Source organism: Anser anser (assembly GCF_964211835.1).
Source record: "Anser anser genome assembly, chromosome: 8".
Taxonomy (NCBI): Eukaryota; Metazoa; Chordata; class Aves; order Anseriformes; family Anatidae; genus Anser; species Anser anser.
The window spans coordinates 31,316,627-31,343,577 of NC_139728.1; the positions used below are offsets into that span (position 1 = coordinate 31,316,627).

At 36.6% G+C, this 26,951-nt stretch overlaps 1 protein-coding gene across 25 annotated transcripts in view; it reads left to right on the forward strand.

Annotated features, from left to right (window-relative positions):
- Positions 1–26,951, forward strand: part of LRRC7 (leucine rich repeat containing 7) — a 180,470-nt gene that overhangs the window by 105,465 nt on the left and 48,054 nt on the right. For 19 of the 25 annotated variants that reach the window (XM_083846790.1, XM_083846813.1, XM_083846792.1 and 16 more), the window contains 6 exons: positions 12,353–12,416; positions 13,891–13,965; positions 16,898–17,042; positions 17,446–17,518; positions 22,550–22,679; positions 23,082–23,197. In XM_083846790.1, the coding sequence (XP_083702916.1) occupies positions 12,353–12,416; positions 13,891–13,965; positions 16,898–17,042; positions 17,446–17,518; positions 22,550–22,679; positions 23,082–23,197 (603 nt within the window). The other 6 variants (XM_083846805.1, XM_083846803.1, XM_083846795.1 and 3 more) reach the window with 5 other exon arrangements.

A 26,951-nucleotide genomic window follows, 5' to 3' on the forward strand; every position in this document is an offset into this window, starting at 1 on the left:
GAACCCTGAGCTCCTCCCAGAACACTGAAGCTAAAGACACAAAGGGTTCACGCTGACTGTTATTAATGAGATCTAATTTGTGTGCTCAGCTTTCTCGGGTATGGTTGTTTTATGGTATGCAAGGAAATTGCTCAGTATACTCAGGACACCTTAAGTCAGTGTTAATTCTACTTGACTGAAAAACATCTGCAGAATAAAGACACCTGTGTACGGTTGATATGACAACAGCAATTTAAATTTAGAGAAGATGACTACGGAATGCATTGAGAACAGGACGGGGTTTTTACCTGCCATGGCCATCGCAGACCTTGTCTTTTTCCCAGCTGGAACAGGAGACCACTAGAGGCACATGTTACCACCTCGGAGCATCTGCGTGCCCCGCGCTGTGTTAGCTCTCCGGTGTCAGCTTTGAGAAACACCTCGGCCTGATGCCCTGGGACAGCATGTCTCTGCCATTCAGTAGATCGTCAGATTAAGGACTGATGGTTCTGAGATAAACGCACGTAAAAAGACATCGTCGGTTGTTGCCATCCGTTGCTTTATCAAATTGTAGAAACTGCACCTGTGGCCGCTGAGGGCTGTGAACTTCAGCAGCGTCCCTTTGTCCCATGTCCCATGAGAGGGGTGGGACAGCCTCGGAAGGGCGCTCCGGCAGCGCGTCGCAAGGGCACCGTGCAGACAGCGATTAACCCGTGATCGACTCGAGGTACTCGACACATTACCTGGTGTGATCATTTCCCTCGAGCCCTGAAAAATTCACTGTACCATGAGGCATTTTATTTATATAATCAGAAAAATAAAAAATAATCGTGGAAAGCATGATGGCTCTCGGCTGTTTATATTTCTAAACGTATAAAAAGTGGTTGACTTCCTTTTGAAAAACTGTAGAGTACGTATGTGTGAATAGATTGCAGTGGTTATTATTATCACAGTTATCACAGTTATTTTCTGTAGCTGGTCAGTGAGTTATTAACTATTTATATTTATATTTCCTACTGAAATATGTTTGTACAAATGTCCAGAAGATACCAGTTATGCCCAGCATTTATGCCTTGTAGCTGACTTCTTAGCACTCATGGCTGCTCCGCACCTCTCCTATTTCGGTGTCTCCAATGGACCGGTTCGGTACAAGCTCTGTGTTGCAGCTTGCTTCCTGTCATTGGACTATGAAACAAGTCTTGCACATTTGCCATACTTCCAAATGGAATATTATCTTTTTGTCTACCTCCAACAGCCCTCTAATAACCAAATAGGAAGATCGCGTCATGGCCCTGCACTTGCTTGTTTTTTTCTTTTTAAGCATGTCTCTTGGATAGAAGTCGTTGCCAAGTGTCTGGCACCCACTCCCAAGTGCTGTGTATATCAGACGGCATTAATTTTCTTGTGATGTTTGCCGTAGCCCTGCTGGCAATCGGTACTGCAGCCAAAAGCATTGCCTAGTGAGTGGCAACATAACTAATGTGGAGAGCTCGTCAGTAATGATCTTCCAGATCTTAAAAATGATACACCCAGTTAAAACTCTACTGGGGATTACAGAAGACATCAGCCATTTTACTGAGAATGCTTGACTATAATGCACATATCTTATATACAGATATTTCATGTGCTACAGCAGCAGTTGTCCTTCTGCTTTCACATTTTCTCATGTGCTCCTTTACGTCTCTGACTCCTTCATCCTTCTTCCTTGATTAACATGTAGATTGTTATTGCGTCCCATCAGTTTTCATCTCCAATTCATCCTTGTCTTTTTCTAGCACATTCCCCTTTCATTGCTCTGGCTTTAGCTGTGGAAATATTCCTGGTTTTTATATGTGTTGATGCTGTCTTCAGGCTATATTTAAGTAGAAATAGGAATCAAAAGGACTACTAAATAAGAAATGCGTTGAGGATAAAATTCTTTGGCTCTTGTTTTTTGGGTTAGCTGATTCAGTTAGTTTTTACTCCTAAGGTATTCATTAATGCCCTTTGAACTTGTTTCCTCCTGGCTGATTATTCAGCACCTTAAGTTAGGCCTTCTTCCTGCTCTCTGGCAAGTAAATGGGAAAGCAGGGCCAAAACTGCATCTTCAGTCTTGCATGCCAGAAGTAGGTCTCTCTGTAACTTGTATTCATTCATTTCATGCAAAACTAGCACATAAGGGTATAAATCAAGTGGTGAATGCTTCAGAGATTTGAATAATACATTATATATCCTGATGAAATATAGGAAATTTTTATTCAGCATTTAGTAATAGGAAACCTAGAGCCTGCTTCTCCTCTGTCTTCAGAATGTTGGAGACCCAGATCCCAAATACCACTGTGATTTTGTATATAGAAAGTTGACTAAAATTATTAAAATGTTCAAGTTGATCAGTACTGTAGTGTCTGCAAATCTGCTGTTTACTTTTCAATGTATTATTACACTGTCAACAAAATATAAGTTGCCAAATATATCATTTACCAAATATCTAATGTTTTAGGCTGAAATGGGGAGGTGACCTTTCTGGCAGTGATTGATGCAGTCAATCTTGCTCTGTTTCAATGGTTTTGAATTTAGATGTCCACAATGGATCCTGAGTTCATAATTGTTAAAGACAGGTGTATTTGTTATTGAGCATTTTTCATTGTCGTCATGTCACCTATGTTATGTATATATTATGTGAAAATTATGATTGGTTCTTTGTCCAAATGCAGACATCATAGACTGACGAATTAAATCATTGGTGTCATCAGCACCACAGAGTTTAGTGGATGTAAATTTGGCACGGAGGTTTAGTGACAATTAGGTTGTATTTACCCTGTAACTCAAATGTGCCAAACCTCATACTTATCTCCAGGAATATTAATTCTGAAATTCACAGACAGAATAACTGTATGTTTGTTGCTACTGGTATTTTGAATGTTTTTAAATATATATACATAGAAATTTTGCAAACGTATTTCATATGTTCAAGTTTTTCATTGCAATCAGCATTTTAAGGTTAAGAAACACGGATTACTTTCTGGAAGAGGAGCAATAGTTTAGATGAGGCCATTTAATCCCACAAGCGGGGATATATTTTCTTTTACTTTCTGAATTGTTCCTCCAGATTTCTCTGAGATAAACAGCATGGCATAGAAAATACCAAATGTGAAGAAAAAATTTTCAATTTTCTATACCAAAGGAAAGTAGTGATTCAAGTAGTGATTCATAAGCAAAATGGGGTATTTCAGGGTCATGCTGTGAATTGATGTATCAAGGATTATTTGGCTCCAACAAAGAGGAAAATAGGCCTGTAAGATACTTTTCAGATACCTTCAAAAATATAAAAACAATGTAAACTTTGTGAATAACTTTGTAACATGGTTGGTTTGTTAAGGTTCCCATTAATGCAGTTGAATAATGAATTTGGATGACTACTGGTCATGGGATAAATTTAATTTTTAATGGTGATGTAAGAGACATCCAACGTCATTGGCTTCAGCAGGCAAGTTTGGCATTACTAAAATTCTGCTCAGGCTGCAGAGGGGCTTCGCTGCACGCAAGGGCTCCCTTGGCACCCGCACATGCAGAGGAAAACCTTGTGCACCAGATGAGGCTGACTCGACTAATTCAGTCCAGAAAGTGGAAACTTTCATTAACCCTGGTTTTAACCATGCAAAGCCTGTTTTACAAAGAAAGTAGAAGAATCCCGGAAGCAGATACAAAATGAAAAGAGAAAAAAAGGATGGTAAAGAAAAAAAAAGTGTAAAAATTTATTTGCAAAGCCTTGATATTGCTAGGAGTATTGCAATGGATAATAAGGTTACTGTGTGTTCTGTTTATTTATATAATCAGGTAAGCAGAAGCAGATCTGAATTGAAATTTAGTACTCTTTCCCAATAGTTTTATAAGCTGTATTGGGAAAGAATTTTGTGTGTGAACAAGGGTCAATATTATGAAGAGTTCACCTTTCTCTGCAATTAATCAAGCAAATCTTTCCAGTTATAATGCAATTCAAAACCTGGTCCTGAACTGAGAGATTGATTTTAGAGATCTGATCCATTTATACCATAAAAAAAAATTGTTTGGAAATTTGTTTCCTATACATTATTTTAAGTCAGAAGTGTCTTTCTAAAATCCTTGCATATTGTACACAAATGTTTTTTCCTGAAATGTTTTCCTATGTGGTTTTTATTCTGACTGATTCATGAAAGAGCTTGATTTCCAGTTTCTGTATGTAGGACTTTTGTTTTTGTGGTGCTTTTTATTTTACTCCCTTGATAGAATTAGATAAAGTCTCACAAGTCTCCAGTGCCATAGATGAATGGGTTGTGTTTAGACACCTTCTGCACCAGCAGTTCCATCTTTTGGGCATTGAAATTGATTTTTCTCATCTTAGCATCTGAAGATGGAGAGCGTGCCCTTGCCCATCGCCTGAGTGTGTACAGTGGCACGAACAGCAGAGGATGTGGAGTCAGCAGATTTTCGGGCACCAGAAATGGCAGCATCAGGAGCATCAGCACGAGTAGACTGTGTTGAGGTAGTTCTCCCAAACTATACTATGCAACCAAACAGTTCTGGTATATAAAGGCTGATGAAGGCTGCCTCTTAGTCCAGAACGTTTAATGCAGATTAATATGCTGTCTGCTTTTCCCGTATATTTAACTCGTGTTAATTTTGAGCACGGTGCTGCATGTTGCAGTAGTATTTCTGAGAGCCATGCAGCCAAGGTGACAGCATGCTTTGTGGACTAGCTGCTCCTAACTGTTTGTGTTAACGATGAGACCATATGAAAGCAACAAAGCAACACAGTGCCACTTGTGATCAGGGGTTTCTGGAGTTATTTGTTCTTCATGGTCTCTGCTACATTCTCTGATTTGTGGATTGATAAAGATTGCAGAAATGTAAGTTCTTACATATCATTTACAACTTTAGTTGAAATAAATGCTATTTTTGATAGTTACTTCATAAATATATACATATTTCAGTCTATGTATAACAATATTTGGTAACCTCCAAATAAGTTTTTAATTGAACATATCCTGTTATTATAAAGTCTGGATAAAATGTAGATTAAATTGTTTATGACACATTAATTTATACTTGTAGTTCTTTGCTTTCCATGCCACATATGTTATATTCTAGCACTGATATACATTGTCTTGAGATTCACTGAAAACTAATAGTGAGATTTCTTTGTAATCCATTAAGTGCTGTAGAAGTAAATAGTTCTCTGTGGTTGTATCATGTAATGTTGTAGTTCTGGTTGAAATTTAACTGTTCTGCAACAGGTAGACTATTAACATTAGGTACTAATTTTACAATGCAACTTCTAAACTGAATAATTAATGAATTTAAAGTTATATTGTAAATTTTAAAATAGCAGAAATGGAAGAGACTCCTGAATGTGACATTTTTAACAACTTTGAAATAAAGGTTACTGTGTACAACAAAAGTGTGAGAAAATATTATTTGAAATTAATACAGCAGTTATTCCAGTAATGACAACATATTTCCTTTTAGGTGCTTTTTATTTCTTCAGAAAATAAGGGTATCCATTTGTCATAAAACTGTATAAACATAATCCTTTATGTTGCTCCACAAGGAAATAGATCATGTAACTGTTGTAACTTTATCAGTCCTGTCTTAGTAGAATTACGACATAAAAGAACTATGCATTTGTTGTATAGCAGTATTGTACTGCATCTTTGATCGTATTTATCGTTATGTAAATCTAACCATGTCTCTGACACAATCACTTTTCACTCATGACTTTTTACCTGTTTGAGTTATTTTTATTAATGAGTACAGTTCTTTGTATGCAGAAAAAAATCAAAAATGTGTAGAAGTTTGTGATTGAAGGTTTGAATAAACCTTCACTTAATCACCATTTCATATCTGTCAGAAAACCGACCAGGATTTTGGTGGTAACGCCATGGTTTCTTTAAAATAAGTTGTGGTAGTTGAGTCTTTTGTTTCTTTCTTTATTATGAAACTGTTAATGCAAGGTATTTTCCTGGTTATTTGAAGTATTAACAATGTGTAGAAATGTAACTTCTAAACAAGGCAACTAAAGCAAACATCCAAGAACATAAGAAAGATATGTTAGGTAGTGTATGTAATTACCATGAATTATAATTGATACCAGTGAATTTTGTAATATGAGTTACAGTTTATGGATTGCAAACGTTATTAAAAACTATTATAAGCAATGTTGATTTTCCACCAAGTATTCAGTAATCTGAGCTACTCTTTACACTGGTTTTCACACATTTGTTGTTTTTTAAGAACTACAGTCCATTATTGTGTGTAGAACTAAAAAAATGCACGGGATTCTGACCCTACTGTGAGGTCCACTTCAACAGCTGAGAATTAGATCTTCTGCATATAACTCCTGCAGTTAGTTAAGAGTGGAAGAATGGATCCAAATGTGATATGGATAAAGATTTATGTGAAAATTTTGGCTGCAAGTTTTATTATCACATTAATTAAATTACATTACCTCATTTAAGCAATGAATATTTAACTGAGCATTACTCATAATTGCACCTTTCCTCTTCCATCTTTATAAAATGACCCCACATAAAAAAATATATAATGGATCTTGCAGAAGAAAAATATAAGTAGTTACATGAAAGAGACAAAAATATCACAAGATAATGGAAAATCTCATATGATGTTCCCTTGGGTACATTTGGCAGCGTGCTTTATCTTTTAATACAGCAACAGCTAAATGAAATTAATCTGTCTCCATACAAATGTTGCAGTTTCTGAAACTATTTATTTGACTGTCTTGAGATATTATGCAATCATGATTCAAAGCTGTATTTAGAAGTTGGTTTTTTGTAACGAACTTACAGTATTGCAAACAAACCCTTTAAAGTAGAAGTTTTTTTCAAAGGTACAAGACAGTATGAAATGCACAAGTTTTCCCAAACTTGTTTGTAATTTAAAATTACCCTTCATTTCATCATTGACGAATTTCGGAGTTTTACATTTCAAGACACATAATTCCATGTGTGTATAAACAGTAATTATATATGTAAATACCAGAGAAAAGCTGCTGTTCAGCTTCCAGTTCCAGTTAGCAGGTAATTGCAGCCTTGTGGCTGATTATTCTTGGAGCATATTGTTAACATGGGCATGGGGAAACATAATCACTAGAAGCTTTTATTAACTTTAATGCAGAACGGTAAAGCCACAAGTAATACTGCCTTTGAGAGAAAAGTTTTCGCTAGAACTGTCTGTTGTAAACATATGTAACATTTCCTCATTTTAGTTGTAAAGCCAGTGTACTAAGTGGTACTTGCGAACGTGCATGCAGCCAATGCTGTAACTGGAAAACTTTTAACGTCTGCAAGTGTAAATAAAGATAAACTTGCAATGCTCACTTAACATGCCGAGATGTTTCCTAGGGTATAAAACCTTTGTATGGTACTTAGGAGTGAAACCTGTAGTCAGGATTTGTAATCTTTAATTGTTTTTCACAACCTAATCATTCAGGCTGAAAGTGTGGGTACTGCCTGACTGCTGAACAAGTGGCTGGTCTTCAGAAGGGTCAGATTGATTTGTTTTGAGCAGAAATACTTTGATATCCAAAACGGCAACTCGTAAATTGTAGTTGAGTAATTGTAATCATTTTTCATAAGCTGAGTCCAGTCTTGTAAGCACATACTGCCAGGGGTTGCACACATTAGTGTAAAGAATCCTCATAAAGTTAATGAGATTCTTTATGGTAATAAGACTGTCCTTAGTCATCAAGTGTTTGCAATTACCGGTGTAATTACTTTCTCCATTAACTTGACTTAATCTAAAAATTTGTATAGAAATTTACAACTTGTATCTAAGCGCCAGAAGTCTAAACCGGGCTAATATTAAATCAATTAAGACACAATGGTGAAAGTTTTAGAAGGAGCAAGTTAGACCAAATGTAAACATTTTCAGAGATTTGTGTTATTTAAGGAGAAAGGGGTTGTAAATGAGCTGACTTGAGTATGTTGCAGCTTTGTTTTAAAAAATTAGCTTTTGTCTGGCTTTGTAAAATTTCTCTGTCTTGCAAGATATTTTCAAAGAGAATTACAGTGCAGTTGGAGGACCAGAGGAGTTAAAACCATGTTTTTGCTAGAATTTTAATGGAGAGCATAATATAAAACAGAATCCTCTGGGGAAAGGAGTGGAAAATACTCACATTGTCCAGGTGACATCTTTATCTTTCTTTAGTGTCCTCATCTGTTGTGCCAGTGCAGTGCTTATTGCTTTGTGAACGGCTTCTTGTCTTCCAGATACTTTTACATGTTGAAGAGTTACTGTTGAAAGATAAAATATTTTCATTATTCCTTCTGGCTTTATAGCAATAATAATTCAAAGTAATAAATACTTTAAGTGCAAAAAGGCAGTAAGAAGCAGATTGGGAATTGGGGAGCATGAATCAAGAGTTGTATTACTAACTTAAAAGGGGAGTCAGTGTAGAGTATATAAAAAGTCGTTTCTGTTTAATAATCTGTGCGCTCAGTCTTGATTAATCATAGTCAACAGTGTTGGATTTAACCACTCCATGCTTTAGGCTTAAACTACAACATCTCGTTTTGCACCTTGTAGTCAAAAACTTGCTGTGACTTTTCCATTCAGTTTAGGTGCTAACCCCTTCGGAGCTGTGCAGGCAACTACCACTCATTCTAGCAAACAAACAAAAGGTCTCTTTTACTTTTCTGTCTCAAAGATATCTGTGAGTATTGATCAGATAGATGGAAGATGTGGGACAGGAAGAAGAAAAATATAGAGAAACTGTGGAGAACAGTGAGCTCAAGTGAGTACTAAATAGATGAACTATCAGAAGGCATTAAAAAGGAGATGTTATCATGAATTAATCTGCATTAGGGTGACTTCAGCATGGAAAGAGTAAAAGATTTTGAAAGTAATCTGTGAATGTTTTAAGGTATTTCCAAAACACCATGTGATCAGCAGAAATAACCTAGTTGCTGAGTCTCAAAGACTTGGCAGGAGACAGAGATTGTGCAGAACTGGGGGGGGGGGGGGGGGGGGGGGGGGAAGAGGCCGTTTTAAAAAAAAAAGAGGAACATTTTAGAAAGCCTCAAAGGTCGAAACAGAGATACAGGAACAAAGAAGGCACTGTAGAAATCAGTAATATAGGAGTATGACCTGCAGCGATATTACCAGTAGTTTCACAGTACTGATGGCGTCAGCTGCAAAGGACTTGGCAGTGCATTTCCCAAAACCATAGTGTAAACGCACTGGCTTTTATACATTACCTTGCTTAAATTTTCTGTGTTTGAAAATAGTGGAAATTATGTTACATGAACAATAACGAGCTAGATACAGGATGTCCTATCAAAGAAATTACTTGTTTGGTGCAGCAGTGAACTATTTGCCTAAGAGTCCTAGGTGTCTTTTAACAACTTTTCTCTGCAGATCATTAATTTCTATAAAGCACAGAAGCATGTGTGGCACTTGATCTTAAGTTATGACCCTAACATTCATTCCTTGAAGTTAAGATGAAAGGTGGAGAAATGCAGTAGGTCAGTCAAAGAGACTGTTTAATTAAAGAAATCAAATAAAATACATAACTTCTTAAATGAGGGCTAAATATTCGTTTATCTACCTGCTTTTTCATTTTAATATTATATGCCTTATAGAAAGTACTCCACTCTACTACTGAAACATGGCATTTATATTTCTTGTGAAATAATTTTTTTCCTATTTTAGAAAACTAAACATGAAGTAAAGTTTTCTCATAATAAATATGCATCAATGTTCTCTATATAGCCTCATCGCAACCTCATTTTCCATAATGCAAATGTCAAAACAGGTCTCCATTTTTTAGCCATAGCGTCTTTAATAATCATTTTTACTTTTGATAGAAATTGCAGAGAAAATTTGTTGATATTGTTGATCCCATCAAGGAAGAGTGTGCTTTTTTTTTTGGATTAGGATGAATGCTGAGTACCTCAGATGGCCTCTAGATAGAATTTCAAGGTTAATACTAAATAATTGCTTTTATCCTTTTTTTTCTTTTTTTTTTCTTTTTTCTGTTTAACACCACCAAAGTGTAGTACTGTGTGCACATTGGACTACCAGGGCTTAAAGAGAAGTCCTACAGCAGCGATACTATCCTGTTCCAGTTTTGTTCACGGAAATAAGGGCAGTAATTAATTTATTAAGTTTGAACTTTATCCAGAACAGGGCAGCCACGTTGCCTGCCTTTTGGAAGGGGTCCTGGCCAGGCTGCCTCCCAGATACGTCCAGGAATTACTTGGGTAGAGCTAACCAGTAGGAGCCAAAGCTGGGCGAGGAAGCACTCGTGCTGAGGCAGCAGAAGGGAAGCCGCGAGCCAGCACCCGAGGGCCCTCCTTGGCACGTTGCACCGCTTGCACAGCAGTAGCTCCTATGGCCCTGGAAACCTTAATGTCTGAAATGCCTTGTTTAGTGCAGAACTTTCATTATCAGGCCTGGAGGAATATAATCTCATTATTCCGTTTTATTTTCAAAATGAATAAAATCTGTACGTAATATTTATAAAGCTATTTGGTTTAAATGTAACAACTTCTTTAAATATAAAGCATTGAGTGCACTATTTGAAATCATTTACTTACTTTAAAAGTCAACCATCGTAAACCATGAAGATCGATATATTCAAATGAGGACACTGCTCTTACTCTCTAATGTCATAGTAATTTTGAATGCAACTTCATGATCTTAATTTCATACAATTATGAGATTCTAACATTTTGGGAAGGTGTGAAGTAGCAATAGTTCATATCTATCAGGGTGTGAATCATCCTTAGAAAAATGTTTGTTTTTTTTTTTGTCCAGTATAAGCAAAGTTGTACATTACTGTACAGCAGAACATCCGTTCCAATAAAAGAAATCACCGTACTGCCACCCTTCTGGCACATTCAGTCCTTCAGCTCATGTTAAAAAGTTGCCTAGCAATTTTCCTTCCATTTTGAAAATATCTTTGCTGCTTCGGGATTACTTCTTTGAATCAGTAACCATGATATAGTCTCAGTATAGTTTTTAAAACTTCCGTGTATTTTTAAAAGCTTACCTATATTGACAACTGGTACATTAAATACTTGTCAGAGTCAGTCCACATATGGTGTGACATGTGCCTTTATAGGTCTAAGCTATACTAGAAATAACCATTTTTTCCTCATAGCACAAATCCAGAGATAAACTTGGGAGATTTATTCCATTCACTTCAATAAATCAGGAATTTCATCAAGTCATTTTTAGTCATTTTTCATTTTTCCTCTTATTTCACTGTTTGAGTCACCTGAGCCCAGGCAATGAAAGTGCCCTTGTGGCCGTTACGTGGTGATCAGTTGCAGACATAAATCCCGATTATTTGTCATTTAAAGCCCTTTACTACCTCATGCATATTTGATACTTTTGGTTCAGTTTCACGTGATAAGTTCTTACTTGTCTCTCCTTCATAATGCTGTGAAGAGGATAAGCTGCTTTGGTTATTTTGCTGTCATCTGCACCCTGGCTTTTGCAGCTGCGGCTGCGTGGAGCCTCTCTCGCCCCAGCAGGGTCCCAGGCGGGAGCTGCCAGCTGAGTGCAGCACGGCGCTGCACGGCCGCCGACTGCACAGAGAGGAATCCTTGCCTAGGCGTGCCTTGCAGCATGTTAAAGGCCTGAATCTCAAATTGTTCGTTTAATTAGAAAGCTGTTTTCTGTTTTTCATCCGTTTGCGATGCTAGATTTTTCCTAAGCTACTGGAAGACAGTGAGCGTCACTAAAAACCACTGAATACCATTGCTTCTTGGTGTGAGTTAGTTTCCTCACCACCGAAACACAAGCCCTGTTTCAGGTCACCCCTACAGCAGCCCCAAGAGGAGAGGACCCTGTGGGCTCAGTGCGGTCTGTTAAACCAGCACAAGGACCCCAACCAAGCCTCAGCTCAGCTCCAGCTGTGCAGTGTGCAGGCTTTGTGCTTCTCCTTGTCACAAAAATGCTCTTGTATCATGGCTGAAGTTAGATGCAGTTTCCAGGAGGTACCAGGCATCCATTGTACTTTTGCTGTAAAGAGACTAAACACTTTTAGGAGTTTATAAAGAAATTGATCATAAAATTACAAATATAGATGTCATGATTTATATTATTTTCAATTGCTTATAAATGAGTCATTTTCCTTGAGCAACTGTGCAAAATTATACTGAGATTGTATGTTCATTTCTATATTAAAATAATTGTTGCTATCTTAGCAGTTCTAGAACTTCAGCTAATGTCGGGAAGCTGAAGTGTTTTGTTCTCATTTGCAACAATGTCCGTCTGATGTAACTCTTCTTACAATGACAATATCATCTGAGTTTTATTATTCTGTAAGCAAAATTTGACTGACTGCTCCCAAGGAAAAATTTCATCTTAGAAATTTCCTAATCTGTTACAGGTCAATGCATAAACTGACTCAACTGGAGAGACTTGATCTGGGCAATAATGAATTCTCTGAGCTGGTAAGAAATGCTTTTTTGTAATATAATGCCGGCGTGTTTTGGATGCTCTGTGCTTGGGAGATTAAACTTTTACTTGGAAGGCATTACAGTATTGTGGACACATGTTATGGTCACATTTACCTGTAAAATAGATTTGTTGTCTTCCATGAGGTCAGCATGTAGTATGCTTCATCTGCGTCAAGCTTCTGCAGCTCAGATCAAAGTGATTCTCATTGTCAGCCGGTTGCTACTGTTGGACTACTTCAGTGTGAGATGAATTGGTGATCTTATTGTAAATACCTGGGTTAATTACGTGTTCTTAAATCTAGCATTAAATCCCAAATGTATTAGAAATTACTATTAGCAGAAGTAATTTTTTTACACCAAAAGCAGGTTCCCTGGGATAGAATGGCTTTCAGGAATTTTCCCAAGTCTTAGTGTAGAAAATAATCAAGTTGCTGTTCCCTTCAGGGAAGTTTTTACAATGTCTGTAGGAATTGACACTTCTCCGAAACAGTATGAGGTTGTTGAGTATGAGGTCCGTATGAGGTCCTAAGATGTTAGGCAGATACATTTTTTCTAGCTATGTTTAAATAATTCTGGTGAAATAGTACTACAGGCTTTTCATATGCTAGAATCTGGTTCATTCTGAAGCAAATGAAGTGTTTTATCAGTTTCTGGCAGACTTTGAAAAAAATCTCTACAACTTTACAGAGTTAAGGCAAATTGTTTTACCTGTGAAAATTGTGTTTCATCAAAAAGAAAAATACTGCTTAGGCTGAAACATGGAAATGTTGGTGACCTGATAATTCTCGATTTTCACAGCTGTAATGAATGAGAAATGATTTAGGGGAATTGCCCTTTTCTGTTTCTCTCACTGACATCTATAATGTTGAAAATAATACAACATCCGATTAAAGCTCAATATTACTGTAATTTTAAGGTTTGATCATTGCATGCTGCTGTTTTAACTACTGAATATGACAATTACAGACGTTAAATAGTTCATAAATGTGGTATATTCAGGAAAGCATTCAGGAATCAGCCTTTGTTAAGCTATTTTTGAGACCATAAATTATGTAAAAGGCAGAGTTTAACATGTGCTGCAAGATGAGATTTGGTCTTTCTTTTCAGCAGATTGTTTCTAAAACTCCACATTTCTCACTTCACTTATTTGCCTTGTTCATAAATTGCATACTGCCAATAAGCTGTTAAGAACAAGAGCTTCTAAGGAGTTCTTCTTTGTATTCATTTCATTTCTAAAGGTTTCTTACATTTCTTACAAGTTTTTAAAAAGAGCAATAATGTGTAAATTCAGTTCATTTAATATACTGTTTGTTTCATTAGCTATCTGAGAGTGTGATGTGTGCTAAAAAAAAAAAAAGGAAAAAAAAGATAGAGGGAATCTTTTTGTAAGAAAATACTGATTTATTTAACTAAAAAAAACCAACAGGTTTCTGTAACTGTCCATAATACTATCTATTCTTTTCCTCAGCCTGAGGTTCTCGAACAAATACAAAATCTAAAGGAATTGTGGATGGACAATAATTCTTTGCAAATACTACCTGGGGTATGAAATTTTATTTTATGTAATCAAATCTGTTAAGCTAATAATTAACTATTTACCCTGCAGTAAATGAATGTATGTGCATTTCTTGAATGGGTGCATATTCCTAGTTAAAGTTAATTAAAGTGAATTAGTTGTTATCAAAAAATAATATAGTAGCCATACCCTAAAAGCAGACATAAATATGAAGACCTTTTAAATGTTGTGTTATTACATGATAGTGTCTAAATGGGAATGTGCCTGTTTTATTTAAACCTCGTGTAGTTTTTATTGTGAAGGGAAATTGCTTACTGTTGTCTTCTCAGACACCATACATTAACTAGCAGTTTTATAAAACCCTACTTGACTTTTAAGAAGGAAGAGGAATTATTAAGTAATCTAAATAAAATTAAATAAAACAGGTGATACATACATGTTCAACTGTTCTAGAAGTGACTGAGACAGTGGAATGAAGGTAGCATTCCATTCTAAAAGCATTCCATTCAGAAGAAAATATATATATATTTAAAAATCTAACCATTAGGCTCATGGATCTATATTAGTGCTGTTTCTGAGTTCTTGCTACCCCATGGTAGAACTCGGATTTTTTTTTTCAGTATTTATTGACGTAAATAATTTGATATTAACAAACAATGACTGGGGAAAGAGATCCCAGTCATTAACCTTTTTCCACACAGGTAGCAGATCTTATGTTTCACATAATGATGCTCCACTGGTGCAGGGAACTTTTAGAAATAGACCTACCATAAAAACGTTTAGGCGTTGTAGGGAGAAGTGGTATATCCTCTTTCAGCTTTGAACATTTATTAATCAAAATTCAATTTTCTGCTTTGAGCAAGGACTCTTTTTAATCTAAAATAATTTATGATCATTTTTCATTTTGTGTTAGGCAGGATGACCAAATGGTCATTTTCAGTCACTGTACAAATGTCCACTTTTTGAGAACTTTTTTAGTGGGAAAAAAAAAGGCTGATTTTGAAACCATTTGTTGATTCTGATATCAACTGGAGATCAAGAACAGAAACATTACAGTATTATTGCTGCACTGTAACTGAGTAGAAGAAATCAGCTATACAAGAGGGTGTGGGCATAAATATTTTAAGCATTATTCTATTTCTTTTCTGATGACAATGAAATTGGTTAATATATCCAGTGCTAAAATGTGTTCCAGACACAATCCTGCTGAGCTATCATAATCCCTAGAGAGGGTGTTCAGAGTTGAAGGTGTTCTGTAGATCTTGGAACTGAGTCCCAAGAAAGTTAATTATTTTCAGGGAATAATTTATGTCTACTAAATCTGATTCTAGTAAGACCCTATGTTTTATGAAAACATTCTCCAAGACAGGCTGTTTAAAACAGTTAATACTAGCCTTAAATTTTGACTTCTAGAATAAGAAAGGAATTACCAAATGGGAATTGATTTTAAGATTTAGAAATTTGTCAAGTTTCCAGTGTTGATAATTTGGTTTTAAAAAACAGTAGTCTGTGCTAGAAACAAAGATTATATTCAACTGTTAGAATGGCAAAGGTTGGGATGAAAGGGAGATTCTTCCCTTTTTACAACAACTCAGATCTGAATAATGATAATAAGAAACTGCCTACTTAAAAGCATAGAGCAGGTGTCAGCAAGGTAGGAGATGGAAAGCAAGCTATATTCATACTGTTTAACAAATAAAGCTGTCTAAAATTATTAGCCTTTTTCATATGTACAGTAAATAACCACTAAAAGTATATGTAAATAACCTAAAAAAAAAAGAAAAAAGAAAACTTTTGTAGAATCCGTACAATTTCACAGGCAATTGCCATGGTCTACCCAAATCTATAAAGTTCTCTTATAGACCATAAATGTTCATTCGTCTGTTTTGAAATGTAATTTTGATACTGCTCGTTTAACTTCTTTGTAGCAAGTCTGTACTTTTTGTGTATCACAAAGTGTTAATGTGAATGCAAGGCACTGCAAGCAGATGGCAACTTCTAGTAATGGTATTGTGCTGCCTTATCTCACTCCTCCTTTGCAATCATATCTGTGCCATTTGGTTGTAGATCCAGCTCAGTCACTGTAAACCCAGCAATGATATCTCTGTGCTGTTCCACTTGTAGGTTTTAGTATAGGAAAAACAACAGCACCTTCTTATGTTGATTATTATTTTTTTTGGTGAAATTTCGTGTCTAGAATGAAGTGACCATCTTGTGGTAATGAATCAAGAAGCAAATTACTTCTATAGCCTTAAACTCTTGCATGCTGAACAGATTTTCAAAGAAATTAGGGAAGAATTTCTGTCATGTTGCTCATTGATGTTATAGCGGCAATTAAACACTGTATTCACAAAGTGTACTGTTGGGATTAACCTCTTATAATTGAACTACGAATATCTGAAGTCTAATTTTAGATTTTATCAAATGTACACAGTCAGAACAACGCAGAAAAACATTGCCTGCGTATCTAGCTCCAGTGGCCTGCTGGTACAAGTAGACGTGAATTGCAAGTAAATGTCTCTTGGATCTGTGTCCAAGTGAAGAATTAATACAGCTGGATGACTTGGAGAACTCAAACTTTCAGCAGATTTAAAGCATCTGGAACACATGAATTAGTGCGGCGTGTGTCACTTAGTTTGGTACAGCTGACTTGCAGAATTAAAGGCTAGTTTAACCACAATGGATAGCATCTTAATAGGCCTTAGAATTTTCACCTGATCTCTTTAAAAGTCACAGAGAAACTAATTTTCAGCTCTGTCCCATAGTTAAGCCTTTCTTTTTGTGGCTTACTGAATAGGGAGGCTACTAGACCACTACTGATACTGCTTTGGTGAAATAAATAAAAAAGCATGCTGAGAGAACTAAATATAAATCCATATTACAGTCGTTTGTCTTTAAATTTAGAGATTGGCAAGCAGTTTCTATCTGTTCAAGTAACACTTTGTAACATGCTATTAAGTCTATAGGGAAGTTAAAACAGCTCGTGTACCTGGATATGTCAAAAAACAGGATAGAAACTGTTGATTTGGACATATCAGGATGTGAAGGACTTGAAGATCTCCTGTTGTCATCAAATATGTTGCAGCAACTGCCAGACTCCATAGGTGAGAACTCCATAGCTCATGTTTTTATAGCTGAGGAATTTTGTTTTGTTTTGTTTTGTTTTTGGTAGTGATGAGACTTCATGATAATTCATAGACAAGTAGAAATACTGCACTTCCTAAAAATAGGATGCTATTGCTATTTTTTTGTCTTTTCATTTTTTTCAAGACTTCAGAAATATACCTAATATTTTACTTGTTGCCATCCAGCTGAACGTTTAATCTGTGCTTCATTTTGATGAAACATATTTTCAATGGGACAAGAATGTGTTTGTATACTGTATATTTTCTAAAATCTAGAACTTAATTTTTTTTAAGTTACACATCATTGCTTATTTGAGCATATTGGAGAAAGCAAAAAAGGGTGAAATATTTTTCTATTACTCCCTTCTTTTCTGTTTTGTAGGACTGTTGAAAAGGCTGACAACTTTAAAAGTAGATGACAATCAGCTTACAATTCTGCCAAATGCAATCGGAAAGTGAGTATAAGTCTCAAGATTTTCAACAGTAAGAAAAATCTGTTTTCCCTTCTGCTTGTGGAATGTATTTTTTTTTCTGAAATCAAAGTAAGACAGAGAAGATGTACTGAATTACAAAGTAATTTCAAAATGTGTGCCTAACATGCAGCTTGTAACATTTACACTTGGAGCAACACCATTACTTTTGTGGACTTACACTGGCATAAGTGACAGGAAGGTGAAGTGTATCATATTTTTCAAGACAAAAAACATAAGAGGTATCTTCTGTATGAATCACTTGTAATTTGGATGATTAGAGCAACAAAAGTATAAGAAATATAAGTATTGGGGGCAATATGTCTGTTTCCATAGCAACAGCTAGGACTTAATGCTGGAAAGAAAATGGCTGTAAACCTCATATGTATGAAGATGTCTGAAAATATTGAAGTAACATAAATGGAAGAGTCATGACAATTTCATAGGTGTATACATCAAAATGTGAAAGTATTCTATAAGTAAACTTATTATGAAAAGCACTAATGATGCCCTTTAGATATCATTTTGTCAGGTATTATATGATCGTTGGTCCAAAATTCTGTTGTGTTGCTGTGCAGAGCTTTCCTCTATGGTCCTGAGTTTACTGCCTAATGAAACCCACAATTTATTGTGAACTTCAAGGCAGGCTCAAGCCTGTCTCCAAAACAATGCAAAGAACCACCTACTTCCAAGTATGACTATTCTTCCGTACACAGAAATAGGTGATTCTTTATATTGTTTCACACGACACATATCCCTTTCTATCATAAGATATCTTTAACATTGGCATTTTTGTAGGATACCCCTTTCCTCTACATATTTTACTTCTGTAATTCAATCTAAACTGGCGTTAGGAAGAAAAAACAGAATGCAGGGTCCCTGGCCACCTTTTACAGCCATAGCTCTTGCATTTTCCTCCTCCTCCTCACACTAGTATTCATGCAGAAGAATTGGAGTTCAGCCTAAGAAATGATTGTCTGTCTGGTGTGACTGAACACGTGGCTGCACCAACCCCGTGCTGTCAGCACAGAACGTGGAGAAAGGGGCAGGCGATGTCTCTGGCATCTGTGCGCAGAGTTGCTCTGAGACTCTGTGCCTGTGCGTACAGTCCAAAAACTATTCTCTCTTCAGCGAGTTCTCAACAAACCACTTCATTAGGAGTATTTTTCTTAAGCCAGTGCTGTTGTGAGCCTTCCAAAATTAAAGCCTGGAAAGCTTTTGGAACTTGTTCAAAAATATGATAGGACAGTGAGGTCTCTAGAATAGAAATAATCTCTACCCTCTATAGCTAGTGCTACACCTGCAGCCATTTTATAGTAATATTTTCAATAATAATTTAGTTATTTATATGACATTCAGGAAAAGAAAATCCAAATTTGTGAACTATGAAGACTGTAACATCTGAAAGCTCGAGTTTGGCTTGCTATGTTCTACTTCTTGTAGTGCCTTTAGATTTATGTGATATTAACAATGTGTAGTAAAAATTGGTTAAATGAATGACAAAAAGAAAATCTTATTGTGTAGCAATAACTTCTGACTGTGAAAAGTCATAAAGCTCAAAGTTATATGCAAAAAGGTTGATATAACGTCAAACATTATCTTTAACAGTTCTGAGGATCATTTTTATAACCTGTCGTGACAATGCTTTCTTATTGAGTGAATTGTTCAGATTGGTTTAGATTGAAGAGGATTCCCTCTTTTTTTCTTTTTTTCTTTTTTAATATCTGTCCAGTATTGTTTGTTGTGGATCCGTAATTATATTTGAAGAGTTGCTTACTGCTGCTCTAAAAGGTGTATTTGCAGAACACTAGGTTAATCATGTAATATTATCACATTATTTTTGAATGACTGGTTGTTTCTTTTAAATGAAGTACTTTCCCTCATTTAATGAGGACAGTGTCTCCCACATCAAAATGAACTTCCTTGCTCTGACTCATCCATTTGGATAGTTTCCTACTGGGTCTCTTTCTCCTGAATGATAGTCATAGTACCCACTGCAGAGTATATTATTGTCACACAAAGAGTAGCGATGTGGAGGAGGGAATTCTCCCTCCAGGGACCAATTTCATGATGAGACACAGAGCACTTCAGCACTGCCTGAGTCAATGTTGTTAGCAGTGAGCCACCACCCTCATTTTTGGCAGTCTTGTTCAAAGGGCAAGCCTGTAAGTGGCATTTAGAGTTGGACCCTGCAGTATACTACGCACAGTAGACCCAGCTTAATAAAACATTTAAGCATGTGTTTATCAGAGGATTTATATTGATTAAGTACTTTACAAATCAGACCCAGGGACTGGAGATTGTATGTACAGGACCTGAGCGAGTGCCCATGCTCCCACTTTCTGGGTAGGAAGGTCACAAAGAAGGTTGTGCCCCATACGTAGGTAATGGTGCAGTAACTCAGGAGCCAGCATATTGTGTCAGATGAGTGTTTCATGTATGTTTCTAGTCAACACCATATCTGACGGTATCAGATGCTGCAAATGAAAGTGCAAATTTCTATTCCTGGGTCTACAGAATTCCTTTTGCTTGTTGTTGGACAGATAGCGGTGGGTATGTGTAATACATGGGATTTAGGCTGCTGTGGCTGTCGGGAGAAAAAGTCCGTGACTGTACAAAATGGGGCTGAGACAGGCTGGAACTACTCTTCTATTCATGGCAGTCTTCGTTCTCCATGAATGTCTCTTTACTAATCTGCCTAAAAATATTCCTCATCTACCTTAGGACACATACTGAGAACTACCCCATTTTAATGGGTACCAAACTGAGTGGCAGGTTCATATCTGATTATTGCCTGTTCTTCTTTAAATCTACAGAGAACAATCTGAATTTAGCCCAAGAAGACATTAAAGTTAATGACATTTTAGCTAAATTAGCATGATTGTAATTATAGCTGTTATTCTCAACATACTGTTCATCAAGTCATGGTGAATGAAAAATCACTTTCTGAGCTACGTATTATTTAACAACAGTAGTTACAGAGATAAATTATAGTTTCATGGGGACTTTGTTGTTTTTATTGTGGCCATCTTCAATTGTCTACTGATGATGTCACCAGGGAGAAAAGAGGCTGGGAATGTCTGTGCCAGAGAATATCTTTCAAATAAAAGTCTGTTGTCTGATAAAGTCATTCTTCGCTGTCAAAGAAACTTGCACATTTACAGTTCAGAGAATCAGAGCTTCCGATTTCCATTGGAAACATAGTTGTTCAAAATTAGTTTATCTATTTTCAAGCTTTTCTGATAGTGTTATCATCAGTAAAAGGAAGAATGTGCACATCTTTCAATTTAACAAGTCTTCAAGTTGGACTTCCATTTGTCAAAGCACGTATTCCGTATGAAGTAGGTAAACATGTCTGGCTTATGCCTTTACTGAAATTGGTTTGTAACTAGTTTGAAATAAATTATGGTAGATGCAAAGCTTATATTAAAGAAAAGCTAAAAAATTGGTTTGTAACTAGTTTGAAATAAATTATGGTAGATGCAAAGCTTATATTAAAGAAAAGCTAAAAAATTGGTTTGTAACTAGTTTGAAATAAATTATGGTAGATGCAAAGCTTATATTAAAGAAAAGCTAAAACCTAGCAGAGCTTTTGGATATATTCCATGCATCTCTTGCGCTAATCACTGTATGACTCACTTTGGCTTTTCAGTCTACTGAAACACAGCAATTATAGGAAAGTTCTGAGAATTCCTTGTAAGGCATATCTATTTCTGGTTTCACATTTCATAAAATCTGAAGGTTAAAAGACCTTTTTTTTTTTTTTTTTAATTAAGAAACTGGGGTAAAGGTTAGTTAGACATATAATGAAGGTCTAGTCTGGCAGCTGTGACTTGTATATGTATATGTGTACATTTATGTATACATATATGTACAGGTATATGTATATGTATGTACAGGACTTGTAGCAGAGGTAAACTTTTTTATTGGATCTACCAACACATTTGGAAAATGCTTCTGGGCATCTAGTCCTTTCGTAAGTGGACAGGGAGATGTTGCTAATTATAGAACTTGAGAGAAAAACATAGTACATGTGGAGCAAAAAAGGGACAGCAGAAGTGGGGAGTGATGGTAATAAAATGCAGAAGTATGCCGTGTGCCAGCTCTATGCACTAGAAAGCTGAGTTTCTCTGTCTATACCAATCTTGGTCGTACAATGGGCTATGGATAACCTGGGCTATTTAGCTCAGCAGAGAAATCTGTCTCTATTTCATCCTTTTCTGAAAATATGATTGCATGGAGGAATGTTCAAGTCTCTTTCTTCACACAATTTGACAGAATACAACAATTTAAGAAAAGGACTAAAAGACAGTAATGGAGATTATTTCATTTTTTATAAAGGGAAAACTTGAATCTTAGGAGATGACTTGTTTTGGTCTACTTTGTTTCAGTCCTTGCCATACAGATATACTTTTAATATCGCTGTTTAGCCAGAATTCTCAACATGCGAAAGATAAGTAGTTTTACAGAAGCTGTGTGTGACTAAAGGAGGCTGAGATTACTTTGCTGAGTTTGGATCCAAGTTCATTGTTTTCACTACTGATCTGTTTTAGAAATGATGTCAAGTGCATCAGTTGGAATGTACATGAAGGCAATTTCTGCATTATTTTTTTTCCATTTTGCTCACCGCTGATATTTCTTTACCTGTTCTATGTCTTTGTGTGTTAAGACTATCATTTTTTTGTTTGGCTCTTCAGTTTAGTATGAATTGCCCTGATCGTTGTGAATTTGGAATACTTGGAAAACTTGCTCACTGCAAAAAGTAAGAATGATAATATGGGAAGCTCAGAGGTCTGTCTTAAACTGTCCTACCACTTATGACTGATAAACAGTGTTCCTAATAGTTCTTAAAGTTGTATTATTATAGACTTCTAGGGAAATTTGCAATAAAGTTTCCATCTTCAGGGTATGGCATCTGTAGAAGTGTGATGGTTTTAAACTTTCAAAGGTTTTAGATTGTTAATTTTTATTACCTAACCCTTGTACAGCATCTAATGACTACATTTACAATTTCAGTTTATCTTTATTAGAAGAATTTGACTGCAGCTGTAATGAGTTGGAGTCCTTACCTTCAACCATCGGTTACCTTCACAACCTGAGGACGTTGGCTGTGGATGAGAATTTCCTTCCTGAACTGCCCAGAGAAGTGAGAAGCTGATTCTGTTTCTAAATTAGATTGAAATGGTTTGTGGTGGGCCTAAGACTTCATCCATACTATGACAAATTATCTCTTAAAGCAGTTATTTCTGCACAGTGCTGAATACCAAATCTTTCTTACATACTCAATAGTAAAATAATAAAAACTAAACTAATAAACTCATGTAAAGATGAGAATATCACTTAAAACCAGTAGTTCAGGTAATGTAATGTAGTGCATTTCCCTGAGATTTCTGACAGAGAAGGACAATATTTTCTGACTTTGGATTCTGTATTTTCTGTTCTTTGTTATTTATAGGAAAAAAAAAAAAGGCCACCTTCTGACATAAAATTAGTGATAATAAATTTTATCAAAATCCTAACATCCTTGGTTTTTTTTTCATTCCCATAGATTGGAAGCTGTAAAAACGTAACAGTGATGTCTCTGCGCTCTAACAAGCTGGAATTTCTTCCTGATGAAATAGGTCAGATGCAGAAGCTGAGAGTGTTAAATCTGAGTGATAACAGGTATAGTTCACATAATTTTCCTAACTCACTTCACAAGAATTTGTTTTAAAAGAATAGATAATTCTCTCTAGATATTGTTAAAATACATTTATATAAAATATATGAAAGCATATGAAATACAGAGAAATTATATTTATGAATACTTAAGTATTTAAACTATATGGAAAAATTCTTGATATTTTTTTTTAATTTTTATGGTTCGGTTTCAATTCCATGACCTCCAAAGAAAAACTTGAATGTGGGGAGCATCTGGGTCTCAGTGTGCTTTCAGAGATGAAAGACTGTTTACTTATTTTATCACCTGCTGTTTCCACATGAAAGTGTGATATTTGGTTTTAAAATTGTATATAACTTTATAATATTTAGTGTTGTGCCCTGCTCGAAAAATTGTGACAAGCTGTTATATAGGAGATCAGTAAGTGCAAACATATTACACGTTACCCTGACTCCACTGAAATCAAAAGAAAATGTTCTGTTTCCTTCAGCAGGGCAAAAGTGTTGTCAAACAAAAACACAAACCAAACACCAGATTCTCTGTTCTCACACACTTCACTGTTCCTCTGAGAAATGGAATGCTTAAAACAATACTTTCTTGGTATTATGCTGTGCTCCCATAGGCATCAGAAACGACTGACTTTTCCATGGAATTTAAAGAAACATATGTTCCAAGAATATGTTAATTTCAGTACAACCACAGAAATACAAATTTTTTTAATAATGCAAGAAAAAAAAGGTGTGCGGATACCATTCTGTTCCAAGTAGCTATCATCTGTAATCAGTAAATATCAGGGGAAGAACTCTGCGTATCTGTGTCTGATTTACTGTCATCAGTTTTATTGTTGAAATTAAGGTTGATCATAAACTATAAAATCAAGATATCCCTGTAATATATTTATTCAAAATTATTTACTTAATTCTATTAGATCATTTTCCTCACTGTAGTTGCGTATCATAAAGTGCATTATGTATGGACCAGAATGTAAAGCTAAACTGATCTCCAATCTGTGCAGAAACTGTCCAAGTCCCACAGTCAAATCTTTTTGGGTTTCATGTTCCAGTGCTTTCACAGGGCCCCGGGAGGACTCTCCCACCAGTATGTCACCACAGTAGTAGAGGTTCGTGGTCTTATCTGTGGAGCTACAGACTGGAGCTGTGTTTTAACTTTAAATTCCCTCAGGCTGGCACATCCAGGTGTATGGTGATCCTGAATACAGAAGTGATACAGATGAAAGCAGCAAATATCAGAAACATGGTGAATTTTCACGTGGACACTTCTGGTGGCTGCTCTACTGTGTTGCTGCCCAGCCAGCTCTAGCAGCGTGCAGGAGGGCAGAGGGTGGGCACGGGGCTGGGGAGGCAACAGGACGGCGCTGGCTGGGGGCATCTTAGGGACTCCAAGGAGCTGCAGCTGCAGAGTGCCCTCACTGGCACATTAATCCAATCTGAGCTGGGTCACTCTGACCCCTTTTCAAACCTGTAATCATGCCGTGAGTGTGTGTTGAGGAAGCAGAAAATTAGTCTTTTTTCTTCTTCTTCTTCTTTTCTTTCCTTTTGCCAAGTAACTTTTCAGCCAGATCAGCTGCATATTTCAGGCTTTGACTACACGTGTAATTACTGCTTATGAGTGCTGTTGCTGGGGTGAGAGGGAGGAAGTGGCTCACTGCTGGCAGAAGGCAGCGGAGGTGGTCAGAGTATGCAAGGCTTCTTGACCAAGCTGACCTGACAGCTGGCTGCAACTGAAACAGCAGTCCTGTCCACTTGCCTTTTTCCCCGGCTGCCCAGAGATAAGGGAGCATTTGGGATTTCCTTTGTGGGGTAAATGGTGGGACCAGCATCCCAGCGGTGTGATGTTTCTTAGACTGGAACATGCTCAAGTGCGTGGAAAATTTACTGTCTGCTCTCCAAATGGTCATGCATTCAAGGAGTGATGGACAACCTAACTGTGAAGTAGCATGTAACGAGTTAAAAAGAAGCCCTCTCTCCCTTGTGTTATCTGGAGCCTATCTGGGTATAAATGTCAAAAATCTACATTTTTCATGTCCTCCTGTATCATAAGTGGCAGATTTGGTTTAAAGTCCTCGTTGGATATCTTTCAGGAAGGAGACAAACCTGGCATAGACTTCTTTGCCACTTAGGCTAGCAAGAATCTCAAATCTTTGTGAGTTGACGCATTTTGCTCAAAGGTGGGTCAGTGTTTGGAGTCCCTCCCTAGTGCATTTTTAATACTCTGGTTTCAGCTACTGCAGGCTTTCGCTCTTGTTCTGTCTTCTGAAGGCCCTCATCATTTTAAGATGAACCTTTCTTATTTCAATTGACCAGAAGCTATTTTGATTCCAGGATTTTCTACAGACATTTATGTTAGAACTCCATTTTAACCAGGGAATTAGATTCCAGCTTTTCCTTCCCAAGCCTTACACTCTAAGACTGTATCTGTACTTCTCATCTCCGTGGTTGGGAGTCCTCTTCCCTTTTATCTTTACAGGTCCAAACCTACTCAACCCTGTTAAAGACTCTACACCACTGGGAAACACAGTATTTGGTTGTCGCTACACAATAAAAGGCAATGGTGGGCTGAATCCTGACTTGCTACCACATAGCTAAAGTGGAGTCTAATGAGGGTTAGTGTGCACCTGACCAGAGCTTAGGTGGCTTCACCCTGTGCATTCTGGAAAGTTTTGAATCCAGATACCTGCAATGCAGCTACCTGGAGATTCATCCTTGCCTTTGCCAGGCATAACACTATCTGTCTCCAGTGCTTCAAGAACCAATGCAGCATTTGATAAAGTGGTTGTGCAGTTACTACTTGTGTGAAAGATACTGAAATCTCCATCACATAATGACACACTGGGGTAGCTGCTCGGATTCACTCACTGCTAAGACTGCACATGGGATTCGTTTAAAGAAAAAAAAAAAAAAAGATGTCTTACCAGTAACCGGTGTTCTTCACAATGTGTAGTCCACATATACATTTGTCTTCCATCTGCTTCTCCTCTCTCCTCAGAGTCCTTCCAGGTATGAGTCCTGTGATTGAGAGGTAGAATTGTTAGAATGTACATTTGGGCTACACTTCTCAAAGAGCATCGGTTACTGGTAAGTAACCTTTCTTCTAGTTTTAGATTGTTCTTGCAGAAGAGCTGAAAGAATCATTACCTTTCTGTATTTGCACTGCTTCTGCTTCTGTCCTGGGGTCTGAACTCAATTACTACTCTGAATCTCATGAACAGAAGTTAGATGAAAAAAGATCCTAAGATTACGTGATCCATTCCAAAACAAAGGACTGTTCCTTGGTGTATCTTTTCCTTTTCTGTTCAATTATTTAATTGTACAATGTTGCTTACTGCCAAAGAGGTAATTATTTCTGTCCATTAGTATCCACAGGCATTCTTGTGAACGGTATATTGAAGAGTTAATATGAATTATGTTCTTTTAAACTTTCACACTCCCAAAACCCTGTTGTTGTCAGTTTGCTGAGTGTTACTGTAGAGAACTGTCACAAGTAGCAACTGCCTCTGGGCTTGAGGGACTGACTGGTCTACTCTAAATTACTCTAAAGTCCTCATTCCAGCGTGGTGTAACACAGTGACATATAGTTTCTTTGAGGTTGTGGGCTATTGGGTGCTAATGGTTTTAATGTTCAGGGATGTCATTTCAAAAAGTGTGCTGTTGTTGCTGTTGTTGCTTTAGTTTGGTTTTATTCAACTAAAGGAATTCACAGGACGTTTCTTTTTTTTTTCCCCCTTTTTTTTTTCTCATA